Source organism: Rhinatrema bivittatum, chromosome 8 (assembly GCF_901001135.1).
Source record: "Rhinatrema bivittatum chromosome 8, aRhiBiv1.1, whole genome shotgun sequence".
In the NCBI taxonomy this organism is placed as follows: Eukaryota; Metazoa; Chordata; class Amphibia; order Gymnophiona; family Rhinatrematidae; genus Rhinatrema; species Rhinatrema bivittatum.
In genome coordinates, this window is record NC_042622.1 from 90,896,731 (window position 1) to 90,916,444 (window position 19,714).

At 45.1% G+C, this 19,714-nt stretch overlaps 1 protein-coding gene across 1 annotated transcript in view; it reads left to right on the forward strand.

Annotated features, from left to right (window-relative positions):
* The first annotated feature begins 8,304 nt into the window (after window positions 1–8,304).
* The window catches only part of ADAMTSL2 (ADAMTS like 2), a 66,669-nt gene continuing 55,259 nt past the window's right edge, over window positions 8,305–19,714 (forward strand). The window contains exons 1-4 of the mRNA XM_029611960.1: window positions 8,305–8,584; window positions 14,922–15,030; window positions 18,781–18,923; window positions 19,504–19,579. Of these exons, the coding sequence (XP_029467820.1) occupies window positions 14,923–15,030; window positions 18,781–18,923; window positions 19,504–19,579 (327 nt within the window). The 5' untranslated portion in view covers window positions 8,305–8,584; window position 14,922. The remainder of the gene's footprint in view (window positions 8,585–14,921; window positions 15,031–18,780; window positions 18,924–19,503; window positions 19,580–19,714) is intronic.

The window sequence follows — 19,714 nt, forward strand, 5'->3', positions numbered from 1 at the left end:
AGTGTGTTACCTGCGTAATGAACCCAAATCCTTCAGCCCCATAGAACAGGAGGCCAGGACAGAGCGATCAGTGTAGTCCTAGTGTTCTGATTCTCATCTGCATGACTGCAAGCCCTTGTTAGTCTGCTGAACTACACGTGGCTGTGACTGATTGTATAGTGCAAATAAGCAGGTTTCAGTCTCTTCTCACTTGGATAATATCTCCAAATGAATGTGTTTTGTGCATTCATAAGTTGGAAGTGATCTCAAGCTGAAATCTACAGATAGTGCTTATCTTAGTACTTGTAACCTGCCACAGAGAGCTTCCTTTTGGAGCTCATATCGAGGTGGGCTTGGAAATTCTTTTTAATCAAACCAGTGATGCCTAAAACAATTGGGACTATTTCTGTATCTTTCTGGCAAATGTTCTTGGTATCTTTCTCCATGCTCTCCCTGGATATTTTGTGTTTAGAAGGTATTAGGTACATGTTTTTTTAGCTTCGGTGTTTGGTATTTTCCTGCACTTTCTCCTGCAGGGCAATTGACTGACTTTTCCTTTTTCAAAGTCTTCATCAGCTGTCCCATCTGCTTTCATGGAATTCAGAGCTTGCAAAGTACAGGGGAATTCAAATTCCTCCTTGAGCAGATAGAATGGCTTTCTCTCTCTCTCTCACTCACACACAGATTGTTTTTCTGTCTCTGTGTTTCCTTTTGGCTGGTATTCACCTTGTGCCCATAAAATTAGTTCTCGGGCCAAGCACACCTTCACCATGCATGTAAAGCTTGTCAATGGAGAGCACCATTAGGGCATACATTCCTGGTCTGTACAGACAAATAGTCTTACCACATGGATGTCATATACAAAGTGTATGCGTTCTGGGAACCTGTAGCACATAATGTGCTCTTTGAAGTCAGGTCATTTTAGGCCCTGTTTTCGCAGTATGCTGAGGGACGTTTTGGTTTGCTATCTTGAAAAGTGATTCATTCTATTGACTCTGGGACTCGTGACTTCCTTTGTTCCCGGGCGCTCACCCACCTGCAGTGCTTAATGACCACTCAAAACGTATCTTGGGTAAAACTGGCCGCAGCTTTTATTTAACCATATGTTTATATAACAGCACACAATGTAATCATAACAACCCACCACCCTCGGCCAATACCTATATATATCTATTTATTGCCACACGTTCTGCCGGGACCACGCCCACCCCGTGCCGCCTGCCGCGCTCCAAGCAAGGCGACTTCCGTTCACCGGCCCCCCGCCGCGTAGTAAGCAGGGGGGCCCTGCCTCCGGACGTGGTCCCCCTTTTCTTCCGGCAATCTGCTTGTCAGCCCGCGGCTGATCCCTTTACCCTAAGTCCTATTGGCCCGGGTACCCGCCCCCAGCTGCGACATTGTGTTGCTCCCTTCTATCCCCGCCTCCTATCTCCATTACACCTTACAACTTGTACAGGGTGGGAGGGTGGGGAAACGGCTCTCCAGGGAAAAAGGGCCGGCTGCCTCGAGGCACCGGCCCTTTAAACCCCGGCCGACGTCATCGGGCCGAGCCGGTCCCTTCGGATGATGCCGGCCGCAGGAACGCCCCAAAGGGGCGGAGATCCGGGCTCTGGCGTCATCGGGGCCGATGACGCCGGCAACCGGAACGCCCCCTGGAGGGGCGGTGTTTCCCATCGGCGCCGCCCCTCCTTGCTGACGCTAGCCCCGGAAGGCCCCCACTGGGGCTGGACCATGCCCCGACGTCATCGGGACGCGACGCGCTTTGCGGTGCGTCCCGATGACATCACGCGATGCGCCCGGCTGTCCAGCACTCCCCCAGGTAACCCGTGGGCTCCGATTAAATATCGGGGCCACCTATTCTGTTGGTTCTGTTGTGTGTACAAGATGTTTCAGCTTAATGAAGGTCAATTCTTTTACTAGACAAAAAAAGTTAAAAGCTTCATTGCAAGTGTGCCTTGCTGCAGATTGTGTGACCTAGCTCATAATTGTTAGTTAATAGTGTATGGGCTTTGGGAGACCAAGGAATGGCCAAGGTGCCAGCCTTCCAGGACTGGTTCTAGCATGACCATAGAAACCCCATCTAAAGACTGAGGTCCCTGTCATTGCAGACATTTTCCCAGCAGGAGGTCGCTCTCCTGCCATCACCTTCCATATTGGGAACTGTTCCTAAAAGCCATCATATTATTGTTAATGTGAATGCTGTTACTCTCTGCGCCCTTCTGCTTGTACTTTTCCTTTTGCTTATGATTTTACTTTGGTTAACAGTTTGTGCAATGTTGGATAATGTCTTTTTCAAATTTGCAGAAAGTGCCAACACCAATTAAAAGTGAACACAATTGGGTTTTTTTTGTTTTTTGTTTGCTAGTGGTGCTAAGTGTAAACTGAGGGAAGGGTAGACATATACATACCAGGAGTAGGGTTTCCAAACTGGTTTATATACAGACAGGGCTAACCTTAGGAGGGTGCAGGACCCCGGGCAAACAACAGCAGCAGGGCCCTGGAATGCTGAAAGGGGCTACCTTGGTGAGGTGTGCCTCTCCTCCCCCCCTCCAAAATGTGGGGCCCAGGGCAGTCACGCTTATTCAGCTGCAAACCCCCACCAGGACAGAAACTGGTTTTATACAGTTTCATCTTATGACAGGGGCTCACCTGTGCACCTTTTAGAAAACTGAAACTGGGCAAGGAGGGCTCTCATGCACTCTCTTTTGATGAGGACTTTCCAAAACCAAGCTTCTTGCCTCAGAGGGCTCTAGTAACATGGCACTGATTGCAGGGCTCATTACAATAAACACATTCAGATGAGAATTTGGAAGAGCTTTGCAGCTTCTGCACCTGATGGTTAATTGTGATGCCAGTGCATGACAAGGGCTCCAGAGGTGATCCGGGAAACTACAGACTGGTGAGCCTGGCTTCAGTGCTGGGGAAAACAGTGGAAACTATTATAAAAAATAAAATCATGGAAACTGTTATAAAGAATAAAATCACAGAACATATAGACAGACATGATTTAATGGGACACAGCCAGCATGGATTTACCCAAGGGAAGTCTTGCCTCACAAATCTGCCACGTGTTTTGAAGGGGTTAATAAACATGTGGATAAAGGTGAACCAGTAGATGTAGTGTATTTGGATTTTCAGAAGGCGTTTGACAAAGTCCCTCATGAGAGGCTTCTAAGAAAACTAAAAAGTCATGGGATAGGAAGCGATGTCCTTTTGTGGATTGCAAACTGGTTGAAAGACAGGAAATAGAGAGTAGGATTAAATGTCTGTTTTCACAGTGAAAAAAGGTACAGTAGAGTGCCTCAGGGATCTGTACTTGGACGGGTGCTTTTTAATATATTTACAAATTATCTGGAAAGGGGTACAATGAGTGAGGTGATCAAATTTGTAGATAACACAAAATTATGCAGAGTAGTTAAATTTCAAGAGGAGTGTGATAAATTGCAGGAGGACCTTGAAAGACTGGAAGATTGAGTATCCATATGGCAGATGAAATATAATGTGGACAATTGCAAGGTGATGCACATGGGGAAAAATAATCCATGCTGTAGTTGCATGATGTCAGATTCCATATTAGGAGCTACCACCCAGGAAAAAGATCTAGGCATCATAGTGAATATTACATTGAAACTGTCGGCTCAGTGTGCTGTGGTGGTTAAAAAACAAACAGAATGTTAGGGATTATTATGAAGGGAATGACAAATAAAACAGAGGATATCATAATGCCTCTGTATCGCTCCATGGTGAGACTGCATCTTGAATATTGTGTGCAATTCTGGTCACAATATCTCAAAAAAAGATATAGTTGCACTGGAGAAAGTACAGAGAAGGGCGACAAAAATGCTAAAGGGCATGGAATGGCTGCCCTATGAAGAAAGGCTAAGGAGGTTAGGGCTGTACAACTTGGAGATGAGATGGCTAACGGGGGATATGATAGAGGTCTACAAAATCATGAAAGAACTTGAATGGGTAAATGTGAATCAGTTATTTACTCTTTTGGATAATGCAAGGACTTGGGGGCACACCATGAAGTTAGCAAGTAGCTCATTTAAAACAAATCAGAGAAAATTATTTTTCACTCATTGCACAATTAAGCTCTGAAATTCATTGCCAGAAGATGTGGTTAAGGCAGTTATTATAGCTGGGTTTAAAAAAGGTTTGGGTAAGTTCCTGGAGGAGAAGTCTATAAACTGCTATTAATCAATAGGGAATATCCACTGCTTGTTGCCGGCATTAATAGCATGGGATCTATCTAATGTTTGGGTACTTGCCAGGTACTTGGGACTTGGATTGGCCACTGCTGGAAACAGGATACTGGGCTTGATGGACCCTTGGTCTGACTCAGTATGGCATATCTTATGTTCTTATGTTCTTATGTTACATGCGCACCCTGCCAAGAGACAAAAACAATTGCTCAGTGCTGTCTACAATCCCATTTACAAGGCAGCTTGGGGAAGGGAAGAAGAGAAATTAAGGAGCAGACATGTAATTATTTTTTCCTTTTTAAGAAAAAAATATATTAGGCAATGCTACTTAACTATACACACCAGCCTGAAGCAGATATGCTGTCTGGTAAATGATATTTTGCTGCACTGTTAATTTAAATTCTTATTTGAGCTGAGTTCAGAGCTTTCTTTCTTTCTTTTTTTTTTTGTCCTCCCTGCACAACCTCTCTTCTAACATCTTCCTCTCCACACTTTTTTTTTTTTAAATCAGAGATCCAATATATAGAGATTTTTAAATTTCCAGACTTCTCTCTTCCCTCCCCCTTCCAGATAAGATCCCAAATCTGCAGGGACCTTCCCTGACTGCGAAAGCAGTGGGCAGCTCCTTTTGGAAATCTTATCCATGCTACTCTTTAACTGACCACCAGGTGTTGCTGTAAGACCTGCCCTAGCCTCTCTCCTCCCTCCCAGGGTGTGAGTGCTATTTCAACAGCATCCCAGATCTGAGGGAGAGAATTCTGCAGAAAGTTTGAAAGTTTTATGTAAAAAAAAAAAATGGTGCAATATTAAGTATGGAAATACAACCGAAATGGGTGGAAATATTACACAATAATAGAGAGAACATTATCTGCACATGATTCACTCTGCCTTCTTTGTGCTGTTTAAATCAGAGAAAATGGGAGCCTGTTAGAAAGAGAACTGAGTGGTAAGAAGAATGGAACAAGATTAAAAGGAAGAGAAGCAGACAGAAAGGGGTGAAATAAGAGAGCACATACCTTTCCTGAACACAGCATATGAATTCTTTTCGGGATCTTGGGAGACTTATTCACAAGTAATACACCAAACTCATCTGAGTCTTTCCAGCTCACAAAATGAATTGATGTAAATCCCTCTTGGGTGAGGTATTTCATTTCCAAATAATCTGCAGCCTATTGTAATTATTCAAGGTGGTGGTTGCACTTATTTGTGATTACTGTGGGAGGTGGATAAAGAGAGGAAAGATTATTTTGATGCATTGCTGACAGGTATGGTGTTAGCCATGATATAAAACTGATTTTAAAAAATGTATTCAAATTAATTCCTTTTTTTTTTTCCCAGTGAATTAATTGTGATGATCCAGGGACCATCAGATCTGGCTTCTTGACAGAAAAATACTCTAGTGAATATATACTGAATTTAGACCTACTCTGGTTTATGTCATAAGCCCTTGCACAAAAAGGCTTTTTGAAAACACCTTTAAAACGAAGGAAGGGTTCTTTATTATGCAGAAGTGTTATGGCATATGCTGCTGCTACTTATCATTTCCTCAGCACTATAGGATTTAGGCATAGGAACATAAGAATTGCCATGCTGGGTCAGACCAAGGTCCATCAAGCCCAACATTCTGTCTCTGACAGTGGCCAATCCATAAGTACCTGGCAGATCCCATAAAGTAGACCTAACTCCTGTTACTCACTCCCAGGGATAGCAGGAGCTTTCTTTACTCTACCTGGCTAATAATGCGTCATGGACTTTTCCTCCAGGAACCTGTCCAAACCTCTTTTAAAGCTCCTGTGCTAGTCACCTTGACCACCTCCTCTGGCATCAGATTCCACAGCTTGATTGTGTGCTGAGTGGAAAAGTGCTTTCTAGCATTTATTTTAAATCTGCTGGATGTTAGTTTCATGGAGTGTCCCCTTGTTTTAGTATTTTTAAAAGGGCAAATAATTGTCCTTTATTTACTCATTCCATTCCATTCCATTCATGATTTACTCCTGGGGGAATTCTGTGCTACCGTGGAATGCAGAATTTGTGTAGAATTACCCCCTGCGCAGAATTGCCAAATTCTGCGCAGAAAATAGCAGAGCAGACCCCGGCATGCCGTGAACAGAGCGTGTCCCATGGCACACGCTCCGTTCGCGGTGAAGATGAAGGCCCGGTGTGCCGTTCGTGGTGAAAAGGGAAGGCCCCCGTGTGCCGTGGGATGCACTCCGTTCACGGTGAAGATGAAGGCCTGGCGCGCCATTCATGAACGGCGCACTGGGCCTTCATCTTCGCCACGAACAGAGCGCGGCCCATGGCATGCCGGTGAGAGAAAATGTGTGTCAGAGAGGGGAGGGGAGGGTGAGAGAGAGCAGGAGGGTGTGAGAGAAAATGTGTGTGTGAGAGAGGGGAGGGTGACAGAGGGCATGGTTGGTAAGAGGGGGGTGGGGAGGGTGAAAGAGAGCAGGAGGGTGTGAGAGAGAGCATGGGAGGTAAGAGGATGGGTGGGGGGATGCTTGAGTGTGGGTTTCAGAGAGGGAGCCTATATGAGGAGAGGAGGTGTGGGGGAGGGTAAGAGACAGCTTGGTTAGTAAGAGGGGGAGTAGAGGGGATGCTTGAGTGTGGGTTTCAGAGAGGGAGCCTATATGAGGAGAGGGGGTGTGGGGGAGGGTGAGAGACAGCTTGGTTAGTAAGAGGGGAAGTGGGGGGGATTGTTGAGTGTGGGTTTCAGAGAGGAAGCCTATATGAGGGGAGGGTGACAGAGAGCAGGAGGGTGTGAGAGAGAGCATGGGAGGTAAGGGGGGGGGGGGGGCTGGGGGGATGCTTGAGTGTGGGTGCCAGAGAGAGGGAGCCTGTATGAGGAGATTGTGAATGAGTGTGTATGTGTGTGAGAGATTGGGAGCTCGTGTGAATGAAAAAGGGATTGTGTGTATGTGAGGGTGCTAGCCTGTGTGAAGGGATTGTGTATGTGTGAGACAGAGCCTGTGTGAAGGGGTGCGTGAGAGAGAGACATAGGTAGCCTGTGTGAGGATGTATGTGTAAGGGAGAAAGGTAGCTTGTGTGGGTGTGTATGCAAGAGAGAGGGCCCTGAATGAGGGGATGTGTGTGTGCCAGAGAGTGAGAGAGCCTGTATGAGGGTGTGTGTATGTGGAAGGGACACTCTCTTTTTAGGGAAATTCTGCTCAAAATATTTAAAATTCTGCAACTTTAAGTAATAACTTTTTTCTGTAATAATATAAAATGTAATTACTTAAAGACTGTCATGTAAATTGTGTTATTTCGACCAATATAAAGTTTGCAGAATTGTGCAGAATTTTCAGTGTTTGTGCGCAGAATTCGCCCAGGAGTAATGATTTTATAAACTTCTGTCATGTCCCCTCTCTTTTCTGAGCAGAGATTCATTTGTAGGTACTTAAGGGAGGGTTGGGATAAGCGACTAAAAACTGACCTTAGGACTGCTATCAGATTTGGAGATTCTAATACTGGGGATCAGGGATTTTTTATTTTTATTTTTTTTAAATCGAAGAACACATTCGGTCTAATTTCTTCTGGGTTTTTGTCTGTCTTTGAATCCTCAGCACAAAGACAAATGCCGAACCCATCATCTAACCTAAGTGTGATATAATTTATATAAGCACCAGATGTACTTTCTCTTCCCTAATAAAGAAGGCTGCAGATGACTGCAGAACACCTGCAGCACCCGAAGCTTCCAGTGAGATTAGGGCAAGCAATGATGGCTCGAAGTGTGGTTGGCTAAAGCAGCCTAAATCCGAATCTCCTCAAAAGCGGGGAGGTTCCGACAACCGGAGTCAAACCGGGCCAGGCTGCGAATCGCTTCGGAAAACTACGAGCATTCGTAGCTCTGCCAGAATCTCTACCTTCGTCCCGGTTCGATCGTTTCGGATGCAGATATTGCGCTTATATTTGCAGTGTGAAAATAAGAACTAATACCACGGTTGGACTCAGCCTCTCGCTATCTGAGTGAATTGGAGAAGGACCGTTGCAGAACCAGACCTGGACTGGAGCTGGCCAGTTTTCCCCGATCCTCCTAGTCACGGCTGGGGGGCGGAGAGCAGGAGGGAGGGAGGGAGAGGTATCGAGTCCTTCCCGTCCCTCTGACAGCTATAAAGAGCTCCGAAGTGGCCCGGGACACCACTGCAGCTCCGGCTCATTGGAAACCCGATCTCTGACTTTTAAAAGGAGAGAGAGAGAGAGGGCAGGAGACCCAGGGACCAGAAAGGAGAAAACTTGGTGAAACTGTCGGTGAGAGGGCAGCTGGGGCTGGTGAGAGAGAGAGAGGGCGCACTCCCGGCAGCCCCAGCCTGGGATGCACCATTGCATCCTGCACCTGATACTGCAGCCTCATCCCGCAGCAGGACCAGCACCGGCACCCGGGAGAACAGTCACGGCCCTTCCTGAAGGTAGGGCGACTGCATGGGGGGCACACACACATACATACAGACACACACACACACACACACAGACACACACACACACAGACACACACACACACAGACACACGCACATACACAGACACAGACACACGCACATACACAGACAGACAGGCACACACACACACAGACACAGACACACACACACACACACACACACAGACACACACACACACACACACACACAGACACACACACACACAGACACACGCACATACACAGACAGGCACACACACACACACACACACAGACACACAGACACACGTCATTTCAAGAAGGGCAGAACTTGCTGAACGTCATCATTTTCTGCCCTGGGTTTTATTCAGCGTAAAGGAAGGTACCAGGACCGGGCGTTATGGTCTAATTCCTTTAATAGAAAGGTAACAGTGCAAGTTAGGTGTTATCAGCAGGTGCACGAGTGTCCTTCCACTGTATGCACCTAGCAATGCACTGTCAATGGATTACCTCAGGTGGTCCTGGAACAGATTAGCACTTTCTGTTTGCTTGCTAATTTGAAATCTTGTTTTGGGAGGGGGAAGAGAGAGATTTGCTTTTGGAGATTTATTTTGAGAAGGGAGAGAGTGTTTCTAGGGGTGCTTCTTTTCTCCTCTCTCCCCAGGTGGATTTTCCGGGTGACCCAGGCTTCCTCATGTTGGGTGGACAGGTGCAGTGGGTAATCCTTGCAGACCAGCATGTCCCAGGGTCAACAGGGATTGATGGGTTGCCTTGCCCAGCTCCCACTGGCAGGCACCTGGAAGGTGGGCCCTGGGCATTGGATGCTGGTCTGCCAAGTAAGAGTAGCAGGTGAATCTATGTGAAGGAATTTATAGATAAAATGAGGGAAGTCGACCCTGGGACCTGTTAGATTATTAACAACTAAAACTAATATTCACAGCTCCGGAGAGGGCAATCTCTGCCTCCCCTCACCTGTGATGCCTAGAGGCTAGATTTAGGGGTCCACCTTGGCCGGTTCGCGAGAGTTTGTGGCCCCCTGGTCCAGGACTGTCCTTGTGATGGCTGTGTTGAGTTGGGAAGGAGTTTTAAAAATACTGAGAGAGAGAGAGAGAGAAAAAAAAGAAACCCTGGGAAGTTACAAATGAAGGTTCATTGTATAGTGCCAAACCCCAGCCCTGATTTCCAGAGCTGGAAATATAAACATTAGGCGGAAACTGCCTGGCAAAAAAAGCTGAATTAAACTATGGTTTATTAATGCATTTTATTTGAAAATGTTACCTGGCAAAATGTAACAGAAACCTTTATTTCCTTCTGCCCTAATTTAGTAGATGCATTGCAATGTTTTTGCTTCTTAAAGATCTGCTATCTATCTCCTTGGGCTGAATTATTTCTATAATCTTCATCTACATTTTTTTCCAAGTTAATGTTAGACTGACCAAATTGCAAAGGAACATCCTCCAGCACTGTTTCTTGGCTTTCTACCAGAAATGTCTGGAAAAGCTTAATCAAAGCCAAGTGCTAGAGTCTGTGGCACCTGTCCCCGGAAGGGCCAGCCAAGAGCTCCGGGCTCCAGTTCAGCTGGGATTTAAATCAGAGGCAGGCAGCTCCGTTCTGCAGTGCAACAAACAGGTCTGGTTTATTATAGACATCCACCATGAATGTGCATGAGACATGTTTACATACAATGGAGGCAGTACATGCAAATATACCTCCTGCATAGTCATTGTGGATAGCCTGAAAGCCAGATCTGCTTGTGGCTCTTGAGGACTGGAGTTGCCTACTCCTGATTTAAAGTTAATCTCAGAGGTTGTAAGGTGGGAATGGATGAAGGGCACTTGGTATAACAAACCTCTTTCAGAAAGTACAAGGACTTTGATCCAAAAAAAGCCCTAATGAATGTATGTTTTTCTACATGTCCTTGGATGATTTTTGTGTATAGGATTCTTTTGCTGCTGTTATAGGCTGCGTAGAGTCTCTTCGAATTAGGCCGCTTATAAATACAACAATAACCTGCATTCTGTGACTGGACAAAGCACAGGACTGGAGGTCAGGCAAACCCCAGCTGGGACTCCTGAATTCTACCCATTGTCCCTTACACTTTCTCTGTATCCCACTTTATCCAACTGTAATTGAGTAATTTTGTGCTTTTGCTGATTTGCTTTTCTCCGTTACTCTTGGGAACCTGCCCTGCAGGTCTGTTGCCCAGAGCTTTCACGCCTGAGATGGCTGCCTCTATGTTTCTGAATCTCTTTAACAATGTAAAGCACATTGGGCATTTCCCTAAGATGAAATCTGCTTTCTAACCTGCAAATTTAATCATTTTTTCTAAATCACTTTTTTCTGAAGCTCGAGGAATGGTCTAGAGACTGACAGCTAATATTTAATACTAAAACATGGATTTAGCTAAGGGAAGTCTTGCCTCACAAATTTAATACATTTTTTTGAGGGCGTAAATAAACATGTGGATAATGGAGAGCCAGTTGATTTAGTGTATCTGGATTTCCAGAAAACATTTGACAAAGTACCTCTTGAGAGACTTATTAGGAAATTAAAAAATTATGGGACAGGAGCCAGTGTGATATTGTGGATTGCCAACTGGTTAAAAGAAAACAGAGAGTAGGGATAAATGGTAAATTTTCCCAATGGAAAAAAGTGAATAGTGGAATGCCCCAGGTATCTATTCTGGGACCACTGCTTTTTAATATATTTATAAACAACCCGGAAATGGGAACAACAAGTGAGGTGATTAAATATTCCAATGACACAAAATTATTCAAAGTTGTTAAACATCAAGAGGATTGTGAAAAATTACAAGAGAACATTGCAAAACTGGGAGACTGGGCATGCAAATGACAAATGAAATTTAATGTAGACAAGTGCAAAGTGATGCACTTAGGGAAGAGTAACCAAAGTTATAGCTACACAATGCAAGGTTCCACATTAGGATTCACCACTCAGGAAAAGGATCTAGGTGTCATCGTTGAAAATACGTTTGGTATCTTCTGCTCAGAGTGCAGCAGCAGCCAAGAGACCAACTAGAATGCTAGGGATCATTAGGAAAGGAATGGAGAATAAAACAGAGAATATCATAATCCCTCTGTATTGCTCTATGGTGCAACCTTATCTTGAGTATTGTTTGCAGTTCTGGTCACCATATCTCAAGAAAGATATAGCAGAATTAGAAAAGGTACAGAGAAGGGCGACCAATATGATAAAGGAGATGGAACAATTCCTCAACGAAGAAAGGCTAAAGAGGTTAGGATTCTTCAGTTTAGAGAAGAAACATCTGATGGGAGATATGATAGAGGCCTATAAAATAATGAGTGGAATGGAACGAGTAAATCGGTTGTTTACTCTTTCGAAAAGTACAGAGACCAGGGGACACACAATGAAGTTTCTAGGTAATACATTTAAAACTAATAAGAAAAAACATTTTTTTACTCAGCACATAATTAAGCTCTGGAATTCGTTGCCAGATGTGGTGAAAGCTATTAGTGTAGCTGCATTTAGAAAAGGTTTGGACAAGGTCCTGGAAGAAAAGTCCATTAACCATTAATAAGGTAGGGTAGCAGAAATCCACTGCTTATTCTTGGGATAAGCAGCTTGGAATCTTTTTACCCTTTGGGATCCTGCCAGGTACTTCTGACCTGGATTGACCACTGTTGGAAGCAGGATACTGGGCGTGATGGACCTTTGGTCTGACCCATTTTGCCAAGTTTTATGTTCTTATGTTCTTAGTCATGCATTTAAGTTGATATTCTTCTATGCATGAAATAAGAGCGGGATCTGGGGATGGTCATATCTGATGATAGACAAGGTGATAGTAAAAGCAAGAAGAATGCTTGAATGCATAGAGAGAAGAATGGTCAGCAGAAGAAAAGGCATGATATTTCCCCTATATACAGGGCTGGTGCAAGGGGATTAGGTGCTCTATGCACCTTCTGCCTTGCACCCCCCCCCCCCCCAATGGTCACGCTGACACCCCCATCCCGGTCACAGCCCCGACTCCTCCCTCTCAGTTTTCTGGGCCGCTAGTAGTGCTCGGCCCGCCAAAACACCACTCCTCTTTGCCATCACCGCTCGTGGCCCCACATGGCTCACACCCCCTAATGGTCGGCACCCTTGGCCCTGCCTATATAGATCCCTGGTGAGACCTCATTTGGAATACTGTGTACAGTCCCGAGGCTGCACCTTCAAAAAGATATAAACCAGTTGGAGTCGGTCCAGAGGGTGGCTCCTAAAATTGGAGGTAGTCTTCATTATAAAGCATTTGAGGATTCACTTAAAGATCTAAACATGAATGACCTAGAGGAAAGGTGGGATAGGGAAGATATGATAGAGACATTTAAATACCTCTAAGTATCAATGCACAGGAGGTGGATCCTTTTCAGGAGAAAGGAAACTCTGGAATGAGCGGTCATATGATAAGGATGAAAAGGGGATAGACTCAAGAGTAATCTAAGGAAATATTTTTTTACAGAAAGGATAGTGGATGCATGGAACAGCCTCTCATTGGAGGTGGTGAAGACAAGGTGAATATCTGAATTTAGTGAAGGATGGGATCAACACAGGGGAACTTTGAGGGAGTGGTAGGGATTGTAGAGTTGAGCAGTTGACATAGTTAGGCAGACTAGATAGGCCTATGGTCTTTTTCTACTGTCAGGTTTCTATTAAATAATCATTATGATCATTCAGAAATTCATGACCCCATCTTCCCAGCCTGTACCAAATAAGTGTAATGAGACCTGTCTTCCCCAGCGTAAGCAGTCGCTCATATTTTCCTAACCAGCTTCACCGCATTTTTGTAGTCGGAAGTATTTGGTAATCATGAGTTTTTCCTGACCTGTGTTTGCTCGCTTTGAAACCCAATCTTCACAAACTCTTCCGTCTGGGGCTCTCCAAGGACACCCCTGCACTCCGCCCTGAGTTTCGTTGTTTCTGGACTTTGTTTGCCTGAACTAAACCACCTCTGGTTTTTTATCTCCAGTGGGTTCTTGCCTGACACCTCTGGTGCATTATTGCAGCTAGCCAATATTTAGTTTTATTTTTTTACTAGAGAGCAGAAAGACATTTCTGGCTTTGCTATGTAAGAGGGGCAGTGCCTGGTTTCTCATTCAAAGATCTGAGATCCATCTCTGAATTCTATCTGTGGGAGAGGTCAGAGCACTCTGTGTCTGTCTACGCCCAGGGCTGTGCAGAGAAAGAGTATGAACTGCACCTGGATCTTAAATATTTACACTCTTGTATACTTGCAATGCTGCAACTGTATTTTTAAAAAACACAAATGAGAAAAGAACCAAGTACAATGAAACTATTACAAAGAGAATGTCTCCTCACCGCAAGCAATACTTAGGAGTTTGCAATTGTAGTTATTGTAATCCTGGCGTGACCAACAGGCTGGGGGGTAGAGGAGTTGAACAGAAATCTCATAGAAGGCCCATCTCTGAAACTGGGAATACTCTAGACTAATAACCCATAGAGTGCCAATTTGTTTAGTCTACCTTCTGAAGGAAAAGAGGGCGTATGAGATTGCTATGTGTGTGCATATCTGTCACTAATAACTTTTATGTTTTGTATCCTATCCACACTGGATTTTCAGGCCCTGTCAGAGGAAATGGGCAGCGACATATTTAGGATTTTGCTGCCGTAAGGCACTGTTGGTGCTATGGACAGAGGACAACAGAGTAGAAGGTCTAAGGCACAAACATCTTTGCTCTGCTCTTTCTGTTCCAGGCACACATCCTCCACTCAGGTCCAGGAATGACAGGCGAAGCCCACTTGGCTCCGGGTTGTGTGCTCTGGCCTCACCCCTCTCCTCCTGTTCCCTGCACAGGATAGGAGGGGCTGGAACAGGGAGCAGAGCAGTTTTTCTTTCCTATGTGCCTTTCAGCCTTTCCTGTTCTCTGCACTGGCTGGGGAGCGGCTGGAGCAGAAAGCAGAGGGCTGTTCTCTGCTGAGTGAGATTCAGCACAGCTGGAAGGCAACAAATCATGAGCTGGCCTGCTGCCCTAGGTACAGGCCTCGTGTGCCTATTGGCAAATCCAAACCTAGACATGAGGAGTTCAACAGGGGTGTGTTTAATTTTGTAATCCATGCATATGCTCCTCGGACACACACACACTCATGCACGTCTTGGAAAATAGGCTCTTTTTGTTCTTGGTGGGACTTCTTATTTAAAAGTTTGAGAAAATATTGTAACCCTGGAGTCAGGATGGCTAGTGTTGCTCAATGCATTAGCCCGTTGGTTAGGGCTCCGAAAGCCCGAGAAACCATTACAGGGGCATTACTCTTGGCATCATTTCTAAAAAATAACCCGGTGCTCGTTTCGTCTTGTTAATGTCTGTCTGCACAGAATGAAGCAGAGCTGGAGGAGAGTTTTGAGTCTGGAAGACATGTCTGGCCTGAGATGGATTCTTCCCCTTGCTCTCTTCATAGGAAGCCCTGCTTTTGTTGCATCACAGGTGAGCCACGGCAGGTGCAGCCTGGGATTTGGGGGCTCCTGCTCATTGCTTTTGGAAAGGAGCAGCGTCCATTACTGAACTGACATTTGTATTAGTGCCACTGTGGGTTGCTGCCAGCTTTATAGGGCTCTAGATTCCATTAGTCCTTGAGCTGGTGTCTACATCAGTGGTGCCGTAGGCTCCTGGCATTCATTGGAGAGGTGGGATTGGGTTGTGGATCTTGATCTAACGTTTCCAGGAAGCATTGCCTGGCTAATTTACTGGCTGTGCTCAGGAGCCAACTATAGTGCCCAGACAGGAGTGACAATTTCCTTTTTGGGTAAGATTCTGGAATTCTTTTTCGTCCGTACGTAATCACACGTGCTATGGGTTTATAACCTTGGATAGGCTGTGACTGGTACTCCTTCTTCTAGCATCTGGGTTAAATGTGTGTTGTCTGTCCCAATTTTCTTTTTTGTAGTATGGGAGTATTATATCTAGTATGATGATTTGGTGATGTCATGTCTTTACCCTGGCCCCAGTACTGGAGGCTGAATTATGTCATCAGTGTTTGGTTTTTATTTATTTATTTCATTATATAAGTACCTTATTTTAAACTTTGCTCCATGCCCGGCGTGCCTTGTAGCATGGCACATCACAAATATTTAAAATAAATAATAATAAGTGGTGAGGAGACTAAGCGGATTTTATCTGTTATCCCACACTGGAAATGACACACTATTTAATGTGATTTGATACTTGGTCCCTAGGTCAGATCAGATATTACATTCAGAACAGTTTAAAAAAACAATCTTTTTTTTCTCACATTGTAGCATAAAATATTGTTCAAGTCTGCAGTTCCCTTTCTGCTGAAATCAGCCCCCTCTGTTATCCATTCATTTTAATTAGGTGGAATTTTTAGTGTCCAGGGCAATGAAGGCTAACCACAGCTCTTAGTGCTTTCTCCAGACAAGTACATATCCTATACTGAATGGGCATACGTCCTATAGGATTTTCCCCATTTTTCTGTCTGTGAGGAAAAAGGCTTAGTACATTTTGCCCATAGCACCTTATTGTAAAAACAGAACTTCTCTCGTTCTGTTCTGATGGATAAATATTTCTTGAATGAGGCCCTTAGTATGACATGGAAAAAATGGTTGAACTATTTGTATTTATTTAATCTTTTTTGCATTCTGTTATCTCAATAATTCATAACAGCTTACAGAAATAAATACATTCATAATCATACCTATAAGGGAGCTAGGACCGACGTGCCACGAATGTGTAGTAGAGAGCTGCTCTGTAGCTCTCACCGAGGGGGCCGCGCATGCGCTGGAGACAGATCTCGCACCAACGTATTGAGTTGACACCGCCTTGCCAGATCCCCCTCGGCCGCCGCTGCAGCTCCTGCCCCCACCATCGCCGTCGCCTCCGGCCCTTCGCGGTGCTGGCTGGGGGGGAGGTCGGATCAACAACAGCCTGAGCCCATCCCTCCACCGCCAGGGAAGGGGGGAGGGGGTTGGGATGGCCGGAGCACAGCAAATCTCGCCCGTTTTAATGGGCATTACGGCAGGAGGGACAGCAGTGAGAAGCCACACTACACAGGGAGGGAGGTACGGAGAGAGGCAGGTCCCCATAGTGGCGCCCCTCGCCCTCTGCATCTCTCAGGTTCAGCAGGGTACAGTTGGCCCTGGAGAAGAGAAAAAGAGGGAGTTGAGGAGGGCTGAGGGAGAGGGAAGGGGTTGGGGATGAGGTGAGAGGGGATGGAAGGAAAGGGAAGAGGATATGAGTGCATAAGTGGGAAGGGTAAGACGTTCTGGAGAAGAGAAAAAGAGGGAGTAGAAGAGGGCTGAGGGAGAGGGAAGGGGTTGTAGATGAGGTGAGAGGGGAAGGAAAGGGAAGATGAGAGGGGATGGAAGGAAAGGGAAGAGGATATGAGTGCATAAGTGGGAAGGGTAAGATGTTCTGGAGAAGAGAAAAAGAGGGAGTGGAAGAGGGCTGAGGGAGAGGGAAGGGGTTGTGGATGAGGTGAGAGGGGATGGAAGGAAAGGGAAGAGGATATGAGTGCATAAGTGGGAAGGGTAAGACGTTCTGGAGAAGAGAAAAAGAGGGAGTAGAGGAGGGCTGAGGGAGAGGGAAGGGGTTGTGGATGAGGTGAGAGGGGATGGAAGGAAAAGGGAAGAGGATATGAGTGAGTAAATGGGAAGGGTAAGAAGTTGTGGAGAAGAGAGCGGCTCTGACCGACGTGCTGGTCTGACCAATGGAATCTCACCCATTTGAACGGGCCTAACTGCTAGATAAGTTATAAATTAAAACAACATGCAAACATAAAATAACAATGAAAACATACAAGTTAAAATGGAAACTTAAAAATAAAATAGACTAAATGTGAGACTGGATTGACCTTCTCAAGCAAAAGCCATTCATGCTATTGAATTAAAAAATACAAGTTTTTCTTGCACCCAGAATTATAAGAACTGTTGTCAAAATTAATCTATTATGTAGAAGAGATACCCTTCTTTTAAATCATTGCTGGTTCTCTAACCAATATACACTGCATATTTTTTATCAGATAACCAGCAACCATCATTAGTAGTCATATTAAAATTTGAAAAGCTTCCTTGATAGGAAGGTTTTCAGTTGTTTCCTAAATATTTTTACGACATTTTCCTTCCTAATTTCCCCTCTGGGAGATTATTCCACAGTACCGGGCCTATAGTAAAGAACAATCTCTCATGGAACATACAAGGTTTGATTAATTTAGGGCCTGGAATTTCTATTAAATGTTTGTCAGACAACACAGAGACCTTGAAGAACAATAAACCTTTAAGGTTGAAACAAAGGTCACTGGAGCATCATTATTTAAAGCCTTACGAGTGAATTTTAAAAGGCCTGCGCACGCAAATACTGGGAGATAAGCACACGGACAAGCCATGCACACGCTGAGCACATTTTAGAAACGGCCTGGCCATGCGCATATTTCCTGGTATGCACAGAAGCGCCAGGCTAGTGAAAAAGGGTGAGCCAGGGGGCGGGGCCTGGGCAGGAGGGAGCAGGGTTGACTGGGACAGTGGCCATTAGGCTCTGTCTTGGGGAAGCGTGCGCTGGCAGCCAGCCGGCGCGCCAAAGTTACATCTGCTCCAAAGGAGCAGTAAGTATTAAAACAAAAAAAAGTTATCCTAGCTAGGTAGGGGTTAGGGGTCGGGGAGGAGAGGGGAAAAGGTCGGAAGGGTAGTTAGGGGGATAGGAATGTTCCCTCCCAGTCCGTTCCTTAATTGGAGAGGACTGGGAGGGAACTGGGGAAGGCCCCCATTGCGTTGCCGCGTGTATGTTTTTAAAATCCTCCCTCGCTGTGCGCGGGAGAGGCCACCTGCCCAAACATACGCGCGCAGACATTAAAATACGGCGTGCATGTGCGCATGAGAATTGTATTTTATAACAATCACGCATCGACGTGCGCATGTTATAAAATAGCTATGTCCATGTGCATGCATCGGGAACCATGCATGTGCACTTGTTTTAAAATCGACCCCCGTAAGCGCAATATTCAAACTTGTGAGCAGAAGTACCACTGTAAAAGTGACTGTCCCATTCACTTTCTAAATTGTTCGCCCTCCACTTCTAGCTCACATCTAGCTCATTTCCCCACCTAAAGAGTGAGACGAATAAGTGCATGGCATGAGAACTCATCAGAATGTAAAAGAAAGAAAGCTGGAAGATTCTAAATGTAAACTTTACTCTTCTCCATTCAAATCCTGAAATGTTGGACAGGAACATCTACAAGGTTCTAATAGCTTGGAGGAGGGGTCGGAGGTGACTGCACACTGGTGGGGAGAGTGGACCAAGTGGACAGCCTGCACCAGGACCTGTGGAGGGGGAGTGAAGTCCCAGGAGAGGCACTGCCTCCGGCAGAGGTATCGTGGAGGTGCTGGCAGAACCTTTTAATGTACAGCATCGGACACGTAAAGTTTCTAGATTATAAGACAGCTTTTAAGTCTTGCTGTTGTCCCACTAGAGAGTTCTGGCACTGTAAACTTGTCAAAGGGTATACCGTTAACTTTTCAGCTACACATTCTACTCTGGTCCATCAGTTTTAATGGAAATAATAAATTGAGCATTGATTTTTCTAGTAAATCTTTCAGTCCCTGTAATTGATCTCTTACTGCCAGTTAGAAAATTAAACTTTGTCTTTTAAATTATTTAGGAATATATGATGAGAGATTTGACCTGGTGACACTTGGCATTACACTACACTCTCTAGCTTGCTGGCTGGGGTCTGGGCTGATTGGGTCCAGGATTCAGTAGTATCCAATGGAAAGGAACAGCAGTATGAATACACATGTGTGGAGTGACACTGTGTGTGTGTGTGTGTGAAAGAGGTGGAGTTGCATCAGTCCATAATGCAGGAGGAATAACATAATGAGACAGAGAGGTTTGGAATCAATATAATATAACAGAAATGCTCACAATCTGTAACTTCTGCTATTTATATAGGAGGAAGTCAGCCAGCGGGGTTGGAAACAAAACATGTTCTGGCGTACCTAAGCGATATCAACTCTGCAAAATACAGGTGAGGGCATTTATTCCATAAAAAGTCTTTTCCATGTTCCCAATGGCTCTGTTTGTTGTCTCCAATGCCTCCTATCTTGCACTTCGGGAGCAGGGATGTGTACAGGCACATCGGGAGTTGAATGCAATGTTGTCA